This window comes from Patagioenas fasciata, chromosome 11 (assembly GCF_037038585.1).
Source record: "Patagioenas fasciata isolate bPatFas1 chromosome 11, bPatFas1.hap1, whole genome shotgun sequence".
In the NCBI taxonomy this organism is placed as follows: Eukaryota; Metazoa; Chordata; class Aves; order Columbiformes; family Columbidae; genus Patagioenas; species Patagioenas fasciata.
This window is the reverse complement of record NC_092530.1, coordinates 8,234,946-8,256,577: the sequence shown is the minus strand read 5'-3', so window position 1 is coordinate 8,256,577 and position 21,632 is coordinate 8,234,946. Positions and strand designations below refer to the sequence as shown.

At 49.9% G+C, this 21,632-nt stretch overlaps 1 protein-coding gene across 2 annotated transcripts; it reads right to left on the bottom strand.

Moving 5' to 3' along the window:
• Positions 1 to 4,488: 4,488 nt before the first annotated feature.
• Positions 4,489 to 9,229, bottom strand: LOC139825432 (BTB/POZ domain-containing protein KCTD12-like). Of its 2 annotated transcripts, none has more exons than XM_065846867.2 (2): positions 9,097 to 9,229; positions 4,489 to 7,393 (listed from the first exon to the last, which is right to left on the bottom strand). In XM_065846867.2, the coding sequence occupies exon 2, from the start codon at positions 7,367 to 7,369 to the stop codon at positions 6,479 to 6,481; it is 891 nt and encodes a 296-aa protein (XP_065702939.1). In that variant the 5' UTR covers positions 7,370 to 7,393; positions 9,097 to 9,229; the 3' UTR covers positions 4,489 to 6,478. The 2 variants fall into 2 exon arrangements, with proteins under 2 accessions (XP_065702939.1, XP_071669492.1); XM_071813391.1 differs by having other exon boundaries at positions 9,126 to 9,213.
• Between the last annotated feature and the right edge of the window lie 12,403 nt (positions 9,230 to 21,632).

The following is a 21,632-nucleotide window of genomic DNA, read 5'->3' as shown; positions in this document are numbered from 1 at the left end:
CACATATCTTTCTTTAAGAAATTGAACTAAAATCATCTAGGCACTGGGAGCAGCTTCCTCAGCATTGAAGGGACCTGCACATTCAGAAAGGGCTGAGGAGAAAACTGGGCTTACTGGAGGCTGAGCAATGGAGGTTGTGCATCCCAACTGGCACCTGAAACTTGGCTTCCACTTGTAAAATGTCCCCCAAATCTACAGCACCCTTCTGCGTGCTTGTAGTGGGAGTGGGCTGTTCTTCCCAGCCATGGTCCTTGGGGTGGACCTTGAGGTGTCCACCATCAAGCTTTGCAAAAGGCCCTGGGCAGGGGATTGCACTGAGCTGCTATGGCCTGGGCAGGCTGAGCCAGTCTCTATCCTCTGCTGTGGTGGCTTTGATATGGTTCCTCCCATCAGGTGTGGGTGGCCTGGACCCAGCTCTGGCATCACCTGGGGAGAATATGCCAAGGCACTCAGGTCTAGAGAAAGAGGACACAGTGTACTCCTCTCCCCTGCCTTCCCACAGAGATCCTCTAAATGATGATGGGAGAGGACCATGACAAGGCCAGGCTCCATCTCACTCACTTCAATGGTCAGGAATCACAGAATCACAGAATGGTTGGGGTGGGAGGTACCTCTGGAGATCACCCAGTCCAACTGCCCTGTTGAAGCAGGGTCACCAGAGCAGATCACACAGGGTTGCGTCCAGGCGGGTTTGAATGTCTGCAGAGAAGGAGACTTCACAACCTCTCCGGTCAGCCTGTTTCAGGGCTCTGTCACCTCAAAGGAAATAAATTTCTCCTCATGCTTAGATTGAACCTCCTGTGCTTCAATCTGTGCCCATTGCCCCTCATCCTGCTGTTGGGCACCACTGAAAAGAGTCTTTTCCATCCTCTCGACACCCATCTTGGAGATAAGGTCCCCTCTCAGTTTCTCTTCTCCAGGCTGAACAGACCCAGCTCTCTCAGTCTCTCCTCATAAGAAAGATGCTCCAGACCCCTCAGCATCTTCACAGCCTTTCGCTGGGCTCCCTCCGGTAGTTCCTTGTCCTTCTTAAACTGGGAAGCCCAGAACTGGACAAAGCACTCCAGATGTGGCCTCACCAGGGCAGAGCAGAGGGGGAGGATAAATAACCTCCCTTGACCTGCTGGTCACACTCTTCCTAATGCACCCAGCATCAGCTCATCCCCGCCTGCTGGCCCTGATCAGCCTTTGCCAGAGCTCCTAAATTAATCCAGGAAAGCTGGGCTTGTACAGCTCCTCCAGTAACACCAGCCAGGTGATTTGTGCTTTCCATACAAATGCTCTTCTTCACGCTGCTGGCAGGAGAGGCTTTTTGTGTCCCTGATTAGAACTGTAAGAGAGGATGGCACTTAACAATACGCAGTAAAGAGCTGTGTTTGTCCTCTATAATTGCTGTGTGCTTCTCTGCCTCCTGCTGAACCACAGCATCGAATTTTGGCCTGAGTCTAGGAAACTGTGGGGCTGAGTTAAGTTTTCTGTGCTCTAGAATAGTCTGTGAACAGGAAGAAAATTTATTTCTGATGGTATATTTGTCCTGCTGCCTTGGGGACCCTTTTAGGGTCACTTTAAGGGACCCCTTTAGGGTCACTTTCAGGATGTTGTTGGCAAAGTGGACTGTGCATTGGGGTGTCTAGCCTGGAGAAGAGTAAGGAAAGAGAGGGAACAGACATCTGGGATGCAGGGGTTGTACTGTGGACTCAAATATGATTTAGATGAAATCTGGTTTAGTCTATTTTCAAGAACATATTTCAGTCAGATACTGTACACCTCTCCCAGAGGAGGGGGTGATAACTCCCAGCCATCCACCACCTAGAACCATGCAAAACTTTTTAAAATGCAAATGCCTTTTGAGAAAACCCTCTGCATGTCATGAAGTCACAAAGTCTAACCTGCTTTAGCTTAGGACAAATTGTCAGCACGGGTTGAACAAGCTTCATTTGGCAAAGCGCTCCCCACCGGCTGCCGGAACAGCTTACCCAGCCCAAAGCATCTTCTGGCTCTCGGGACTTCCAGCAAACGCAAACCATCACTGCTCAGCTGCGTTCCCTCTCCTGCTCCTCCTGTGGCCCCAGGAAGGAGGCCCAGAGGTCTCTTCGTGGCTGGCCAGAGCACAGCTTGCTCTGCAGATTGTCTCACCCCCTGCGCATTGCAGCCAACTGATGTCAGCTGCTAAACTGAGCCTAAACCCTTTGTTTTGTTAAACCCCTTCCTAGAGAAAAGCATCCAGGCTGCAGTTTCTGCACCAAGAATTGGAGAACCCCTGTCTCTCTGCTGTTTTTTCTCAGTGGCAAATACCCATGCTGTTAAAGGTAGCTTTTGGGGTTTTATTTTTCAAATTAGACGAGGTTGGTTCCAGCTTCCAGATACTGCTGTTTCTACCCTTTCTTTTCTTGATCAGTAAGTACTTCATTATTTCAACATTGCACTCTAGTCAGTCTTGATCTTGGTGTTGTGCTGAGCAGCCTGGGCTTGTCAGGTGTCCCATGGCAAGATGGGATTTCTAGGCTGGGGACAGATTTTTCTGTGACTCCCTTCTGGCCTCTCTAATCTTCTGGACCCCACAGGACTCTGTTCATCCTCTTCCCAGTCCCCCAGTATTGATCTTCTCCATCCTTATGGCTGCTGGCGGGATGGGGAGAGCTCAGTTTCTGGGCAAGGAAGGACCAAATGGGGTTTCCTTAGAGAGGGGCTGAAGTCAGATCTCAGACATAAAATGTTTTCAAATGCTCTCTCAGGGTGGCAGAAGTGTCTGATGGAGACAGATGGGATTTGGCTTCTTATGGGGAAACCTCAGTTCCTGCAGTGTTCGTGCAGAATGAGATGCTGAGTGAATAACCAGCAATTTGTGGGCAGGGTGCTTGCCTGGGAACACAGGCCCAGCCCAGGTTCATGTTCTGCCTCATTTGAACGAGGGGTATTATTTTGGGACGGAAGATTTTCTGGGCATCTCTAAATGAAAGGGTGAGTTACATTACCCCTCAGAGGGAAAACGAGCTTTGAAAGCTTAAACCCCCTTTATGAAAACATTCCTTGGTTTCTGGTGATCTCAGCAGCTGCTGAGCTTTGCAGCGAGACCAGACACCTTCCCAAAGGACGCTCTGCCCCACCGTGGTCCACGCTCTTCCACGAGGGACCTGATGCCACACAGAGACCCCTTGGGAGGTTTTGGGTTTTTTATGCTATCCTAAAAACCATCCTCAAGGCCAAGCTGGTGGCCGGTCTGGTATCTGGCTCTACCTTAGACACAGTGCCCACCTCTCACTCACAGCAGGACTCCCCTCAGAAAAGCCGTTGAGTGCTCTGTGCAGGTCAGATTAAAAGAATCACAGGGATCCCTCCTGGCCCTGGGCTTTTTCAGACAATGTGAGTAATCCCCCAATGCACACGAGACCCATTCTGGCTTGCTAGTGGTGTGCACTGCCCACATGCCCTTCCTTGGAGGTGCTAGCCCTCCTACACTGGAGCAAAGCTACCCATGGCCCATCTGGGGGCAGCCAGCTCCTCTCCAAAGCCCTGGATCTGCCATGCAGGCGGAGGATCTTCACCTGCAGCTCCTAGATAGGAGCAGGATGCTGCCACCAGTGCCTCTACCTGGTGCATGGTTCTGTGCTAGCTGGGAGCATCAACTTAACCCAGTTATGCACTGGCAGAAACCAGTACCTGAAGGGCAGGGTCACGCCACCTTCTTGGGAAGAGAAAAATCACCAACATCCAGGAGGGAAGGAAACTGAACAAGACTTGATTTTACCCCCGAGTGCCTATGGACATGCTGGATGGTGGGAGATGAGAAGCTCAAGGGTAGCTAAGTAGGCATAGGTGCTTTGAATGAGCCCAACCTAGAGACAGAGCACCATAGTCCAACAGGCACCCCGAGATCTGGAAACACACAGAAATGCAGTTGTGTTCCCAGGAAAAGCCAGCAAACAGGTGACATCAGGAAAGTGCCTTCTGTGCTGTCTCCTTGAAGCCCTGGAGAGCTTCACAACTCACTTCAGCCATCCCCTGCCTTTTTTTTGTTCCCCAGCTCAATTGATTTGCCATGATTGATCAGAGGATGAGTACCTTAAACCATGGCTTTTCCATGCCACCGTGGATCAAATTGACCAGGTTCTCCTCCCAGCCATGGGCAGCAGCAAAAGGACACTTGTTCTATTACTAGATGTATGCAAAGAAAAGAAAGAAATCCAAAATGGTTGTATTTTTTTTTTTGAGCTAGATCTCAACAAAAGTGCTTTTTTTCTGCAAAGTATCAGTTTTCATGAAAACCATCAGACTCTAAAATGATTCAAAAGTAAACTCTTCTGCTCTGATCACATTACACTTGGTGTATTGGGTTTAACGGCCCAGATCACATAACCTGGTACATCAAAACCACCTAAATGTTGACTTTGCCATTATGGTCTCTCCCTCAGGAAAAATGCTTGCTCCTGTGAGATCGATTTTTCATTTCAGTTCCAGGGGGAAAAAGCAAACTTCTGAACACCCATGTTTCTCACAAGGCAGTAATTTCTTTTCCCAGTCAGTCCTTATTAATAATGATCAGAAAAACTTCAATTAAAAAAAAAAATACAAGCAAATGTGGAGTGCATCTCCCTTCCTCCTTTATTTAAAAATGTTTTAATTCTGCCCTTCACCCTCTCTCTATACACCCAGCTCAAGTTCCCTTTTTTTTTTAAAGCTGGTTGGCATTTCCTCTTCAAAGTGCTGTTGCAATGAGGAACGGGCCCTTATAAAAATACCACTTTCGCCTTCCCCTTCTTCAGGGACTGCCTCACAGTGAAGTTTTGCTTGCCCTGCATGCCAGGAGGCTGCAGCCCTCCTGCCTCTTGGGAAACCAGCTGCAAGCCTTCCAGCCAAATGAATGGCCAGAGGAAAAGACCCTTTGGCTGGTGAGATGACCCTTTAGCTCCCTGCACCAAGAGCTTCACAGGGGGTGCTGGGGAAGCAGCCAGAGGTGAAGGACCAGGGATGGATGGTGGGTATGAGGGAGATGAGAGCAAGCAGGCAGCAGTTGGGGAACATCAGCGGATGGAGGTCACCTATGAGTGCTCCTGCAGGTGTTGGCACAGAGGTCTGCAGGCTGACACCTTCGGCTCGCAAGGCTCTGCTTGAGTGATGGGGATGAATGTATCACCCAGGGCTGGTCTGCAAGCAAGTAGATAATTCTAGACCACACCATTTGCATCAGGGATGTGCTACTTTGCAGCTTTGCCCAGCTGGGATGGGAGCAGAGATTCAGAGAGAAGGGGGGGGTCAGAGCAGGAAAAGAGGGCTCCAGTAAGTTTGTCCTCCTTCCTTCTCTTCACTTGAATCTGTATAGCACAGCACATCGCTTGTGCCCAGGTGCCAGCGCTGTTCTGCTCACACAACAGCTCAGTGCCCACAGCACACACCCAGCGCTACCTCCTTTGCACACGAAGATGGAGGCAAGTCGGTTTTGTTCCTTTATTACACATTGCCCAGGCATGGTAAAGCAGCAGCAGCCAGCCCCAGGCCCACAGGCAGGCCATGGAGAGCTGGGGTTGCAGAGACCTTCACAAGAGATTGCTGAAATAGCAAAGATTTTCGTGGTGGGCAAAGATTCCCCATAACCTGTGAAGTCGTGGCTGAGCCCAACTGCCGCTCACTGGAGCAACACAACCTGTCCCTCTGAGCCCACATCGCTATCATACTCTAAAGGAAAGATAAAGATACTTTTTTCTGACAGACCTCCAACCAGTTTGGGAGATGTATAAGCATTTTACACCCGAGAGCATGTAAAGTCTTCCCTGTTTCCCTCCCACCCCTCAACATGTGCATGAACAGAGCATTTGTTTATCCACCCCCTCCCAGTGCCCCCCGCAAAAAAAACCCCAAGGCATCCCAGAGCAGCAGCGATGCTTTGAATCAGAACTGCAAACACAGGGTGCATCTTTATCCAACCTTCCCCAGCACTGACAGTCTAAATGCTAAGCTGCTTACATGGGCTAATGGCAATATATCCGCGCTGCCAGGCTTCATCTTTCCACCCCCCACCCTCCTCTCAGCTTCCCACCTTTCTCCATGTCCTTAAATCAACACTTTCCCACTTGAACCCCTTGGCAGATCAAATACAGCATATGCAGCAGGTACCCGGGGAGCTGCAGGAATCCCAGCCCAGAGCACAGTTCAGTGTATCCCTCCCTCCCACCCAAAACACGCACACGACAGAGTCCAAGTCCACACATCCAGGGAGGGTTGGGAGCTACAGGCGGCTACTGCAGAAGTCGGAGAGAGGGAAGAAGGCTGTTGGTCAGCAGCTGCTACAAGGAAGAGTCAAACAGGTTCAACGTGGAGGAAGGAATGGGGGAAAAAAAAACCAAGAACAAACTCAAAAGGAGGCAAAAGGGGGTTGCTGGGATTCAGGGGTTGGATGTCTGTCTACCTTCTAGTCAACAGCCAGCACAGGAGAGGAAAGGGAGAGTTGGTGTTTGGTTTGCAAGGTGTTTATTTTTTGGTGTCACTCACGGTAGAAAACATATTCGGTGTAAGAGGTCCAGATCCTGTCATCTGTCTGGTCATGGGCGAAGGCACAGGTGCCTGTAGAGTTGCAAGCCACCATGTGGAAGCCAGCATCAGCCAGTTTGTCAAAGGCTTGCTCCAAGAAGGTGAATTTGAGGTAGTACCGGGAGGTGTACCTCTCCGGGGGCCTGTCCGGGTCCCTGCTCTCATTCAAGGTATCTCCAAAGACCTCCTTGGCCAGCGACGTCTTGCCACAGACCATGATCCGTGCCACCCTGCGGAACTTTGCATCCGTCTGGCTGTCCCTGCCCAGGGTGTACGTGCCCCGGTAGCCGATGGTGATGAAACCTGCCCTGCGGATGTCGGTGCCGGCAGCACCTGTGCCAGCGGCGATGGCACCCCCAGGGCCACCAGCCACGGTGCTGGGGAGCGTGGCACTGGCAGAGGTCAGGTTGCGGGTGGCATCCGCGCTGGGGGAGAGCTCCTCTGGGTCGCTTTGGCATGGGTCATCTCCCAGCGAGTTCTGCTTGCTGAACTTGGGGGCCAACATCTTCACAAGCTCCGGCAGCATGAAATATTCAGCCTCTCGCTGCAGGCGACTCCTCTCCGGGAAGTGGTCAGGCAGCACGAGCTGCTGGTCCCTCATGTAATCCAAGATGTAGCGGAAGAGGAAACCATCCCGGTCCACGAAGAAACGTCCCTTGCTGTCACGGGCCAGGGAGCGGACGTTCTTCTGGGTGAACATCTCCCAGAGGAGTGAGCCAGGCACGCTGACCAGGGTGGGGTGACGGGTGATATAGACTTGCCCACCCACATTGAGCTCAATGATCTCGGGGAAAGGGAAGTCCTCGCTGGGTTTGGCACAGCCCGTGTTGTCTGCCAGGGCCATAATGATCTACTGCTGCCTTCCCACCTGCAACAAAAAGCGGCAACATGCCAATGTTAAGCCTGCCAGCAAATGCAGCTCACCGTTCCACTGATCTCAAGCCAGACTGCACTTGCTTTGAGGCAGTAAGCAGTGCAGGATCAGGCCCCTGTCTCTCCAGGAGTCTAGAAGTCAGTTCTCTTCCCTAATCTCTGGTTCCTGGAATAAGCAGCATTAGCTAACGCTGCTTTCCCTTCCATGCCACAAGGCAAAAGCGTTGTCTGTGGTCAGAACATGCCATCTTCACCTGCAGCCCTCCTGGAAGTCAGCTACCAGGGCTGGGGCTCAGCACCTTTGCCAAGGAAGGTGCAAGGGTGTTGTACTGATGTTAACAACAGGAAAGCTAGGATGGTCCCACCCTGGGTCTGACCAGTGACCCGCCTGGCCCAGCATCCTGCCGGTCAGAGGGAGCTGCTGAGCGTGCTGGGGAGGACCGCATTATGGAGCGGTGTCTCCTGCCAAACCGGTGCACTGGAGGGGGGGTTTATGGTCCCACACAAGGAGCACCCACAGGTCTGCCATAAAAGAAGCCACTATAAAGGACAGAGCGACAGTGCCTTTTGGCACTCCTGCTCCATCCTTGCTCCTGGAAAGTACTCGATATAGACTCAAGGCCAAGCTGAGAGCAGGTGAGAGATGGCAGAATCTCTCCAAGGGTTGGGACCAAGACAAATACTGGGCTACTCATACAGCCTTGGGCCAGATGCCATATATTTATACATTTTCCAAAGGCAAGCTGATTCTTAGCCATCTCTTGACACCGCAAATCAGCGCTTACATAAACCTGGCACAGCAGACAGACTCCTGATCCAAACCATGCTTCATGCAGGGATTTAGGAGACCATGGAGAAAAGGGTTTTCCCTGCACCATCCCCAACTGCCGGGCAGGGTCGGCCTGAAGCTCTGCCACCTCTCCTGTGTAACATTAGTGCAGCCCTAGGGCTGCTTTGAAGTTGGCAGTAGCTGCCTGTACCCCCCCAGGGTACTGGTCCTGCAGCCAAGAAACAATACTAACTCTTGGCCCATCCTTGTGTCCTGCTGTACAGCTTCACAGGAACAGCACAAAAGGATCCCAATGCAAATTTCAGAGAAACTAAAGGGCAAAGATAAAACTCTGTGGGCACTTTTGGGTGCGGGGGAAAGCTAAGCCTGCATTTCATGGCCACACACCTCCTCCCAGCTCATCGGGACGCTCAGGGAAAGTCGGTTTTGAATAAGAAGCGATTCAGGCAAACCTCTGCCAAGGATCAGAAAGTGGATTAGCCAGGTCCACATGGCTTCCAGCTTCCCAAATCCTTTCCTGCAGTGGCTTTGAGTCTCTTTCTCTGGTGACATGCCCACGCCGCTGTCCTCCTGCTACAGAAGACCAGGCAGGAGCCTGGAGGCAGCTCCCTTTATTACGGGTGGCAGGGGCTGAGGGCTGCCCACAGCAGGGCTGGGAGTTTGTAGGGGTGTGTAGGGGGACACAACAGCAAAGCCGCTCCCCCCGCCCGCCTCATGCACGGAGCGCTGTTGCTGGCAGCTGCAACCCCCCACCCCGGACCGAGCAAAGAGGCAGCGGGACACCGGCGGGGACACCGGCTCAGCCAGGAGCCAGAGCCGTCCCCAGCACCGCACCGGCAAGCGAAGGGACCCTCCTCTCCGCAGGCTGTCCCGGCTCAGCGGGCTGGCAGCCCCGCCGCCACCCTCACCTCCGCAGGGCGGCCCGGCCGCTCCGTACCCGTCCAGTCCGCGCCGTTCCCGTAACGGTCCGTGCCGCGCCGCTCCGCTCCGCGCCGCCGCTCCGCTCTGCCCGCCCGGCCCTGGCGCTGCCGTTTTATCCTCGGGGAGGCGGCGAGCGCCGGCCCCCGCCGGCCCCGGGCCCGCCTCGCCCCCGCCCTGCCTCCCCGCCTCCGGAGCGGTCTCCCCCTCATCCCCGCACCCACCCCTCATCTGGAGCTCCGTGCCGGGGGATTCCCCCGGGGGGCCCCTTTCCACCTCCCGGCAAAGCAGATTTGGCTTTAACGCCGTTCTCCAGCGCCTCCCTTCCAGCACCCACAAGGGCAAAGGCTCTGAACGTGCGGGAAAGGCAAGCGCGTGGGGAGCCTTTATTTCACAGAATCCCAGAATGTCAGGGGTTGGAAGGGACCTGGAAAGCTCATCCAGTGCAATCCCCCCATGGAGCAGGAACACCCAGCTGAGGTTCCACAGGAAGGTGTCCAGGCGGGTTTGAATGTCTGCAGAGAAGGAGACTCCACAACCTCCCTGGGCAGCCTGGGCCAGGCTCTGCCACCCTCACCGGGAAGGAGTTTCTTCTCATCTTTCAGTGGAACCTCCTGTGTTCCAGTTTGCACCCATTGCCCCTTGTCCTATCATTGGTTGTCACTGAGAAGAGCCTGGCTCCATCCTCCTGACACTCCCCCTTTCCATATCGATCCCCATGAATGAGTCCCCCCTCAGTTTCCTCTTCTCCAGCTCCAGAGCCCCAGCTCCCTCAGCCTTTCCTCACACGGGAGATGCTCCACTCCCTTCAGCATCTTGGTGGCTGCGCTGGACTCTCTCCAGCAGTTCCCTGTCCTTCTGGAACTGAGGGGCCACAACCGGACACAATATTCCAGGTGTGGTCTCCCCAGGGCAGAGTAGAGGGGCAGGAGAACCTCTCTGACCTACTGACCGCCCCCTTCTAATCCACCGCAGGATGGAGTTTGATGGAAGTCCTTATATTGTTTCTCCTCTGTCCAATCGGCTGTTTTCCCCAACACTTTATAGTGCTCCTTCAAACTTAGTTGAAATTGCCCAAAGAATTCAAAGTATCTGGGTGAGACAAATGCAGAGGTACACTGTTTCATACATAGTATACACACGTGTGCTTGCACTGTGATCATATTAATCTTGTTTCCTTAGGAAAAGAGCCTAAAAATAACCCGAATTTGAGAATGCGTTTGGAAGGCAACAAATACAAGGTTCCCATGGGCAACTGGTTGGAGGCTCCCCACAGAAAATGCTCTGCCCAGCACCCTTGGCGAGGTTGTATCCCTGCCCAGAGAGGGCCCTGCAGGGCTGCAGGGATGGGGACTTTATTTTGGGACCAGCCAAGTTATCCTGGAGGCTGCGCATCCTCGCACTGAGAGAGTCAGGGTGGGAGCCCAGGACTGACATGGTGAGAGGAGGATGGCAGGGGGATGCTGGTGCTGAGGTCTTGGGAAGCCGTGGAGAACCTGTGCTCCATGCAGGGCTCCAGGCATGTAGCAACTACATACAGATATGTATTAACCCTGTGTCTGTGCCACTACATGAGAAAGCTCAGACCATCTCGCCCGACCTCCCTTTGGACTGGAGAGACGAATAACGCTTTCTTCTCTTGGTGGCGTTCAGCAGGATTAGCCTCATTCTGCAGGCAAATTCCTGTCCACTATCATCTGAGCCACAGTTCACCCCTCTGCAATTCTCATGCCAATCCCTGTGTTTGTATCGTGCGACATAACATCAGGGAAACATTGCTGCCTTCAACAGGCCTTGCATTGAAGTGAAAATGCACTATGCTCTTCAGTGCTTCATTACCTGCATTACCAAGACTCGAATTGGCGCAAATATTTTCATGAGCTGCGATGGAAAGCATGCAGGGACACTACTGACATGTCTTGAGGCAACTTAAAGTGTGGTCTCCAGAGAAGGAGAGGTTGATTGGTGCTGTGGAAGTGATGATGGGGTCTAGAAACTCAGAAGAAGTTGCCAAAAGGTTTTATAAACCAGCCTTTACAAGTTCTTCCAAAAAAGAATGAAAGAAGAATTTGGGTCCCTCTATGACTTCTGAAGGCTTTTATCAACCGCAGCAGTGGGACATGATTCCTCCACATCCCAAGAGAAGGAAGGAACAGGCTTAATGTGTGTTTGCTTGTGTGCTCTCTGTTATCACACAGAACGTGGTCTGGTGATTGCAAGGAAGGTGCTGGCATAGCTTCTTGGCTGCTATTTCCAGTTTTTTAAGCTTTCTGAGCTTGAACACTATTCACTTCACCTCACAGTGCCTCGACCTCCTCATCCTCAGACAGGGGGTCCTGCCCGCTCTCCAGTGACCATAAGCATTGCTAAAATCCCCATTGTACTGCTCCAAAACTCTTTGGAAGGTCTTTTAATATGTATTTTTAAGGTGGGAAAGGGCTATAAACTGAAAACAAGACACAAGTTTTTCCATAGCTTGATTATTTTCTCGTCTAAAAAAGAAAAAAACCAGTTATGCACCCTGCTCTGATGATGATCTTGTGATACATCACATTGCAAGGATGTTGTCACAGAGACCCGATGCTGCTACATCTGCTTGATGAGTTTCTTATCTAGAGATAACAAGAAGAAATACATGTTGAGGGAGGAATATTTATTAGAGGAAAAATCCCGTATTTCATGTACGTCAGAAGGGTTCAGCACACAGAGTTTCAAATTCCACTATGCCATTGTTATGATTCACAAATGAGGGGTAAATGCAGGAAACTTTCATCCTTAAACAAAGTGGAGCTCGTCTTAAAAAGGCAGCAGAAGCCCTGACTGCAAGACTCTTATGTGGCACTGCATTACTTTTAATACATCCGGGGTCTTACGGCTGTACCACCATCAGTCAGCAGGAAAATTATCCTTTACAGCTTCTCTGTTCCTCTCTCTTCCCCATCTGCATTTCTCCCCTTCCTCGGTGCAGTGTTTCTTTCAGCTTTCCTCTTGCTATTCCCTCTCTATGCGCTAATTAAAATCCCACCCTGGGGTTTTTGAGTGTCAGTGAGAATAGTGGAGGGTCAAAGAGGCTCTCACTGATCCTGTGCAGGCTCTTGATGCCCATAAATCAGCAGCAAACCTGTACCAACATCACTGAGACACATCTTCGTCTCTCTTCCTTCACCTCCCTTCCCCAGGAGCTGTACAGCTCTGTCTGTAGGCACCAGACACATGCACATGTGAAGTTAAATCAAAGTGACCATCGTCTCATGGTTCTTCCTCTAACACCCTCTGCTCTCCCTGCTGAGGACTCGCTGTGTCTGAATGAGCAGCCTGGAAACTTCAGGCACTGCCAGCTTCTATAAAAAGTGGTTAATCTGCTTCTGCTGGGTGAGGAGCTCAGGTGGCTTTGCAGCGCTGGGAACCGAGTGGGTAAGAGGCCACATATGTCTGACCCTGTCTGCTATGGTCCCGTTTGAGACTTCAGGCTGGCATTTCAGTAATTTACTTATACATCTTATCTTTCCCATTTTTAGCAGCATCTGCCAACTTGCACTACAGTGTTTGTGTCCTTTCTGTGGCAGATAGGTTTGGACAAGGAAGGAAAAAGGCTGCGCTTAATGGTGTGCTTTAATTGGCTTTTCATTATGAAAGCTTAGATGTCTGTGCAGCAAAGCAGGGTTAGAAATCAGTAGCAGGATGAGGACTAGGCTGCAAACTCCCAAAATGTGGGAGATGCTGACGATGAAGGTTTTGGTTCAGTGTCATCAATACAAGAACATTTTCTAAGACCATCTTGGGCAGTGATGAAACCAGCATCATCACCACTGACTTCAAGGATGGTGGAAATACCGTATTGGAGATCCGTTTCCATCCTGTGCGATATTTGCTGACAGTAACGAGAACATGCGTATCCACTGATCTCATTTCACCATCTGGAGTCAGGAACTGGATGGCCACTTCAAAACTACTCATTCCTAAAGCAGAAATGTCTCATGAAGCCTTTTCTTCATGACCTCTTTTAAGCTGGGAAATTCAAATCATGATGTAGGACTGCGAACGCCACTGTGTTTCAGGCAAGCACTGTCAGAGAAAAGCCCAATGGGGAAGGATGCTGGAGCAGGTTTGGAAATACTTCTCCATGTCTTCAGGACTCAGAGGGAAGGGGAGTCAGGAATGGCTGGTCATAGCAGAAGCAATTCCTGAAGAGCAGCAGAGCACCTCTGAGCAAGCGGCACGTCGGGCACACTAAACACTCCCAATGGTTCTCTGCCTTGTACTCACTGGGATCGCTCTGGAGGACTTTTCAGACCCAAGTGAATTCTCCAGATCAAATTCCCCCCTCAGTACAAGCTGATAACCCAGCCAGTTCAACCTTTTGCTGAAGCAGCTACTGTGACCTTTGCCTTATCACAACGTCACTCTCCTATAGGTACTTGGGTACTCTCTGTAAAAGCAAACATCCTGCCCGCTGTGTTTCTAGGATGCAGATTGTTTAGACAGTGAGCTGGAAACAACCTGGGCTGTAAAACTTTCCATGTATACTTAAATTTTCTTACACAGAGGATATATTTAGGTGCTATCCCATAAGACCCAAGCATGCATCATACAACAGAGAGATGTGATAAGAAGAAAACCTCAAGTCAAAACCAAGGTAGGTGACAGGCGGGTTGCAGGAGGAACCTATGTCAGCCTCATTGCAGACATTCTGTTCTTTGGGCTCTGCCAACACGGTGCCCCAGGGTGAAGATGCCATCTGGTTTGGCAGAGCAGCCAGGCTGAGGACGGTTCTGGTGCAAGCAGAGGGGGATAGGAGGATCTGTTTCAGCACATGCCTGCATTACAGCCAGTGTTTGTACAAACCTGTCTGACAGACGGCTCGTCACATCCCAGCTTGGGGTTGGGAGTGAATCAGGGTGCGGAAATATGGGGTACAACAAGACATGCCAGCCCATCTGTCCTCCGAAGCCTTGGATCTGGAAGCACTCCAGTGTTGCCCTGGAATGGAGTGAGCTGTTGTGAGTCTCTTTGGACCACTGGAGAAGCCCTGTGTGCTTGCTGGCCCTGTGCCCTGAGCAAGTCATAGTAATAAACCCAGAGTACCCCAAAGCAAGCTCTTGAGTCTGCCCTCCCTGTACTCTCCTGCAAATGGGAGGGCTTTTGACCTCAGACATTTACATGTCTCTCAGCTTAGACAAGTTTCTAGCACTGTATTAATGGTGAAGACAAGAAAAAAATTCTATATGCTCAACATGGTGTGAGGACACCCTGCAAATCAGGAAGGAACAAGAGGAACATCTTCAGCATACCAGAAAGCTTGCTTTCAACTGAGGTGCAAAGGAAATGGCTCAAACACTCCTGACTCAGGAGAAGGAAGGACCAAGCTGTTTCTGTTCATGGGACTGCCTGAAAAACTCTTTGCCTACATGCTACAGCCCCTTGGAAACTGGGCTGTAGCATCAGACTCCGTAGCTTTGTTCTGTCTCTGCTAGAAACACCGTTTCTCACATGCCAACAGCAATGCAGTCTTGTAAATCTGCCAGGAGTGTAGGCTAGAAGAGTCTTCCAAGGTCATCTACTCCTAGCCTGTGTTATCACACCACTCTCATCATATAAACCTCCTGAATGTATCAAGTCCCACCTAAGAAGTGACTAGGATTTTTACTGCCACAACTCTTGCTAAAGAGATCATGCTGAGACCCTTCCTAAATGGGTGGATGGTTCATTCTTTCCACTTCTTCTCATGCTACCATCATCCTTTACCTCAGACAGGTCATGTCTCTTCTGCCCCTTTGCAAGTAGCTTGAAGCACAGGGGAGAGACTTGCCTGATTCACCACTGTCAACCCACCAGCCATGGGCTAGCACAAAGCAAGAGCTCAAGCATGAAGGGGTTCAATTCCAGCCCTCTTGGAAAGGCTCCCATTTTTCAGATGGAAGGACCAAGGCACAAGAGCATCAATGTGACATTGCCAACCATGAGAGCCAAGAATCAGTTTTGGAAAGCATGGTCTTATTCAAGCACTATGCCAAGGAAAGTTGTTGGCCTATTTTTCTGGCAATGTGCCCTGCGTGCCTTGTGACTTTGAGTGCATGGGTAGTGCCCATGTTCAGCAGAGAGACACAGACTTGGAAGAGAGATTTCCTTGTGCTTAAAAGGGTGTTTACAGCTCAGCACTGACTTCTCCAGCGCAGCTGCTTAGATCTGACTCCAGTTTGTGAGGCTGTTTTTGAAGACCAGAGACCTGCTGGGAATTTGAAGGCTGCCACATGGGACTTCCAAGCACTTTTTGAGGCACTACATCATGTCAGGGGGACAGAGCTATAGAAATCGCCAGGAGAAGCAGAGGAGCTTTCTGAATAGTCAGTTCAGCCTTTAAAAGTTGCTAGGACAGAGGAAGGTTATGCAGGTGACAGTGAACACCATGCGGAGCCATACATAAGTAGCCAAAATCCCAGTGGCAAGAGAAGCCCATGCATTCAGACCCTGACAAAACGGCATTTTACATGTGCTCGACATTTCCAAGTGTGTTTACCTAATGCCGATTGATTGTGAGGGATGGGAACAGATTAGAGTCTCTTAAGGAGTTGCTTTTAAGGAGAAAATTCATCTCTGACTTGTTCTCCTCCAGCTTCTTCCAAGTTCAGCCTGGTCTTCAGATCTCTGATCTGAACCTGCCTAGCTCTCCTCATCTACTGTCAGAAGGCTTTAAATGTGGGGCAAAGGAATTGTTATCTTGGAGGATGCCATGGAAGTTCATTCCATCCTATTTTCTCCTGGGCCAGGAGGAGTCTTAGGCCACTGCAGCACAGGGCACAAGGATTTAGGCAGTCTTCCTGGCCACAATAGATGTGAAGACCCTGTGTCTTTTGTTCTCCAACAGACACAAACTTGGGCTTGTCCGTGGATGAGTTTTGTCTGGGGGATCTGCAGCATCTCCCTCAAGCAGGTTGTGCTCACTTGGTGCCTCCGGTGACGCTTGGCTCTGCTGTTTGCTCTGGTCTCACAGCACAGGGGTCTGTCCCAGCCCATGGGGTGATGGAGAACAGGCAGGTGGAGTTCCCAGGAGGAGCTGCCTCGAGGCCGGGTCAGACATCAGCATTGCCTGCGGGCACTGGTAACCAAAGGCCTTTGCTATGGACAACTCCTAAAGCAGTAGTCGCGGAAGAGAGTTGGTAAATGAACTCGCCTGTGATGAACGGAGGTGAAACCAGCTCACCCCAAAAGCAGGAAGGAAGCAGAAGAAGTTCTAAACATTTTTTCCCAGAATAATTTCTCTTTTCTGTCCCATTAGAGTAAACTTGCAAAAGACACCTATTCCCCAAGCAAGCCAAGAGGGACTGCATTAACATGGGGCCGTATTTCCCTTCGCTCAGCTCAGCAACAACAGGAGTCAGATTTTCAGCCTGGCTCTTACTTAGGTCTCAGAATAGGAGCCTCATTCCCCAAAGTTTTCACAAATCGATATTTCCTATGATGGCCCAACCAGCCAGATGAATAATTTCTGCATTCGGTGAGAACCTAGAACCCTGTACACCAGGCATTTTAGACTCAGCCTATTTACAGGCGTTAATTCCAGTCCTGTCTGATTTAATAATCTGCTAATCTCAGTCTCTGCACACTGTGGGTATGTATTCACAGATGTGTTTACGTGAGTATGGTGAGTCTCAGCTTTTTGTGGTGGAAATCTCATGCTGTTTTATCAAGAAAAATAGAAGAATAACCACAATTTTATAAACCAGGAAACCAAGGCATGCAACAGTGACATGACTTGTAACTGGAATGGAGCACAAACCAGGCTCTTGGTGGCTTGTGTGACCCACTAGACCACACAACCTTAGATATTAAAATCTATAATAAGGCGACTTCTCACCAGTGTAATTACAGCAGGGTATATCTTGTATTCAGGAGGAGATTGACTTTTAAGGTACTCAAAGCGGCACACAAAGTGGATATTCTACTCTTTCTCCAGAAGCTTTCACTGGAGGTGATGCTGGGTTTGCTGGGGGAGACTCTCTTGACCATGCAATACAGCTCAGTGATCTTCCACTTCTTCCGATCCAACTATTTCGGGATGCACGTGCCCAAGTGGCAGCTGAGTTTTTTGGTGTTATTTGCAGCTGACAAAGGCTTTGAAAAATCATAGCCCTGGTTTTCCCACAGCAGCGTGTTTTAAGCAAGGTTTAGGTGACGTGTGCATTTCAGGAACACAGACAAGCTTTTCTTAAGCTGGCCCAGGATTTACTTAGCACTGCTTTAGTCACCACTGGCTTTCCAGGAGGATGCAGAGGAGCAGAATAAGAGAGGACTGGTTCCAGCTTCTGCAGGCTGAGGCTGCTGGACCAGTCAGACCAGTCCATATACAATGGCAGGGAGAAAAATGGATGAATTAAAGTGGAGCAGTTTCTTGTGTGGTTCCCAGCTGCCAGTAAAACTCAATTCTTATATTCCCAGTTTAGCCTATGTGGCAAATATCTCTCCCCATTCCTGGACATCATTTAATCTAATTAATCTGATTATCTATCAGAAAAAAAAGAAATCTTAATAGCTGGCTAAATGAGCTGAATTAGTAGATATTTATTAGTATTCATTGTATTTATCACCACCTCGCTGTGGTGGAGCTATGAAAACATAGGGAGAAAGAGCGATAACCCTCTTCCCAGTTTATATAACTTACGTTGGATCAAACCTTTATCTCATCTTTGCATGTAGCTCCAACCACTATGAAATCCAGATGGGACACACACACACACACACCAAAGACCATAAACAGCTTGAGAGGAGCTTTCAGCGTGTCTGTGAGCACCAAAACCAGCCGGGACCACATCCACCCAACTCTCTTGCACGGTGCAGGCTCTGCAGCAGCAGCATTAACAGGAAGAGCTTTTACAAACATATTTTGTTGTTGTTTTTGATTCTGATTTTCAAGGGGTTCTGTATCTGAGGTCACTAGTTATGCACTGAACATTGAGTTGCAGGACAAGGTACATTAGGTGGGAATATGTTTTGTTTTTGTTGTTTTTTGTTTGTTTTTTATTTATTTTCTTCTTTGTCATCCTTTTGAAATTATTCTCCCAGTACCATACAGTCAAAGACAGAAGAAAACCCCAAGTCCCTTCCACTCCTGCGCTTCAACCCCTGGACAGTGCTTCCTCCTATGGGCTGTTGTGTTAATTTTCAGCGCTAAAGGTATGGTGCTACTCACAGCTCAGCATAGCACAGGCTACTGCAGCCATATCTGATTTATATAATGCCCCAAATGTCAAGGAAAAGGATAAACTTAATGCAACTTTGACACCACAGTCCATCATAGCACAGTTACACTAGTGTTGTGGTTATGAGGCAATAAATAAGGATGGACAGAGCTTGGCTAAATGCTCCCTAAGGTGGCTTCAGGAGTGGTTGAGCTCTGCTCTGTGCTCCCCAGGCTCTGGAGATGGGCTTGGGGGCAACTGTGTTGCCTGCTGTCAGCTTCTAATTTTGCAGAATTTTCCCTGAGGCAACTTCTGTTTTTGGGAACTGAGGGTGGGCAAGGGACAGGGTCTGGGTGTGATGGGGACATTTCATTCACCGTCCTCTTTGGAAGTGTTTATCATCTCCAGAGTAACCATCCACTGAAACATCTGAGGAGTGAGATGAGGTTTATTGCCTCCTTTAGTCTAGTGGCAGCTCTTTCTGATTGTGCTGGGTGTCCAAGGCAGCAGGACTCACCCACAGGACACTCCTGCGTCACCACCAAGGGCAGATGTTTTATCCACCAGGCCATGCACGCAGGCTCTGCTGTCAGAGCCAGATGTGCTGTCCCCTGTGAATCCTCCAGATGTGCAGTTCACTGCTGACAAAGCTCTGACATCAGCTTCCCTCCCCTGTGGAGCTGAACCATGGGGAGCTGTGCTTGCCCTCCTGCCCTCCCACCCTGAGCACAGGCAGGGAGCAAAGGGGGGTGTGAGTGTCACAGCTTTGTCCCAGAGGTGGTTTCTACCTTGAAACCTCATAGCATGCTTCAGTGGATGAATCTTAGTGCCTTGTTTTCCATACTGCAGATCCTCTCTGCAAGCCTGGGTACAGGAGATAGTAAAGAACATAGAGCCTCACCAAGCCCGAGCCCGATCTCTGTTTAAATTCACCCTTTTCCCATCCAAATATTAGCTTACCTCCCATAGCAAAATGCCACTTCAGAGCCGTTTCACAAGTGCATTTAACTAGAACTGAAAAAAACCCCAAAGCAACCCACTGAAAGCATGAAAGCATTTGTTCCCTGACATCTCCTTACTACTTGCTGTCGTGTTTCCATAGAGAACACAGTGACAGTGATGGTCATGCTACCACTAGAATAGGTGACTCAGACTTTGCCCTCTCATTACCTGCTTGAAATGCTCAGCTGTCAGCCCTGCCATGTGTTTAGCTTAAATTATTGCCAGAAATGATGCCATGGCAATGCTAGGCAACCTGCACACTAGCCATGCTGGAAATTAAGCTACAAATAATGATGATACTTAACATTTTCCATCAAAAAAATGCTAAAGTGTTTTCAAAACAGGCCAGTGACCCCTTTTACCCTTGCAAACAAGAAAATGGGGTCACTATTTACAGACCAAGCAACTTCTCCCCACAGGCAGTCTACAGGATGGGTGAGAGGACTCAGGACATGGACACCAAGTTACCAGTGTCTCTCTTGCATCTGCAACATGCCCACTCCACAGCTCTGGCTGGAAATAATATTTAGTCTTTTTCTTATTACTTCCCTCCTTTTGAGCAACAAAAATGTCATTCAGGCAGAAGCAAGTTGATGCTCTCAATATTTAAGGGAGTTTGAAGAGAAACATGCTTGATTGCATCCCCCTCCAGAGGAATGCATCAGGCGCTGGGCCAAAAGCACAACAGCTGTTAAGGTCACAAAAGTGTGGCTAAGGAAGCATGAAAAAGTGCTGAATGGACATAAAATCGGAGGCAGGAATTTAAAGAAGATCGTTGTAATTACCCTGCAACACATCTGGGTGTAACATACGGCTTTACCCTCCATCAGCATTTTGCTAGTGGTCTCACTCCTGACTTAGCCTTGCTCTGTCCCTGTTCTGTGAAGTCTCGTCTCCTCTCTCCCATCTCAAAGCGATGCTCGCCTCCCTCACAAACATTAATCTCTGATAGGGAGTGACTACAACCTAAATGGACAATCGGGATCACGGTCCTCATCCTAAAAATGAGGACCCAGGTCACAAACAGGTGAGTGGTTTCCCCGCGGTCACACAAGGAGTGGCAGTGACGAGGAAGGAAATCATAGAATGTCCTGAGTTGGAAGGACCCACAAGGATCATTGGTTCCAACTCCTGTCCCTGCACAGGACACCCCACAGGTCACCCCGTGTGTCTGAGGACGTTGTCCAGTCTCTTCTTGAACACTGTCAGGTTGGGCCGTGACACCTCCCTGGGAGCCTGTTCAGTGTCCAGCACCTCTGGGGGAAGAACCTTTTCCTCATGTCCCACTGACCCTCCCTGGCACATCTTCTGCCGTTCCCTGGGCTCTGTCTCTGTCACAGAGAAGAGCTCAGCCCTGCCCCTCCTGCTCCTGCTGAGGAACCTGCAGCCCATGGGCTCTGCCCTTGGTCTCCTCTGCTCCAGGCTGAACAAACCCAGGGACTTCAGCTGCTCCTCATACGGCTTCCCCTCCAAACCCTTCACTGACTTTGTAGCCTCTTCTGGACACTCTAATAGCTTTATATCCTTTTTATACTGTGGTGCCCAGACCTGCACACAGTGCTCCAGGTGAGGCCACATCAGTGCAGACCGGAGCAAAGGCCATAAATGAGGATTCAGAAATGTTGCAGTTCAGCACTGAGCAGAAATCAAGATGTTTTAGAGTTTTTCCATGCACAAAAGCCTGCGTGTTTCCATCCTTGATGTGAATCAGGCCAGGTAAGAACCAGGGCCTGGTTTTTCTGCAGGTACGTGAGTCTTTGCCACATCCAAGCTGCCAAGGCACCAGCTATGGAAGGGTGGCAGGTTATTCCACTTTGGGCCCAAGACAGCTTCACCAGGGAGACGTCCCTCAAACTCAAACTTTTAGTGTCTGCAATTCAGTATTTCCATTTTCTTGGAAAACTCCCAGCAACCTCAGAAAATGGACCGGGGCCACAACCTGAGCCAGAAGACACTCCTCCTCCCTTCACCCTTTACCCTTCATTACCTCTTCTGTTGTAAAGGTCGTCCCTTGCTGCTGATGAAGGCTTGGCATCGCATCCGACCCACGGCAATGCCGATGGCAGCAACGGGATTTAGAAAGCAAGGACAGAGGGGCCATCCTGCTAAAGAGTGACACTGTTTATTGCCCTCTGGCATTGCACAGATCTACTGTCAGCACATGGCAAACCAGCTCCTGTCAAAGCTTAACACTGGCTTAATGAGCAGAAGAAAAACTCCATGGATGAAGTGTTGAATATTTCACGTAAATGGAGAGCAATGAAACTCATTTTCCCATTAAGTAGTTTTAAGGTAGAAGTTATCTTTTAGTGCAGCTGCTGTGCAAAATAAGTGATTGCTTAGCTGGG

Coding starts and splice junctions, on each gene's coding strand:
- LOC139825432 (XM_065846867.2), bottom strand. CDS start 7,369: ATGGCCCTGGCAGACAACACGGGCTGTGCCAAACCCAGCGAGGACTTC.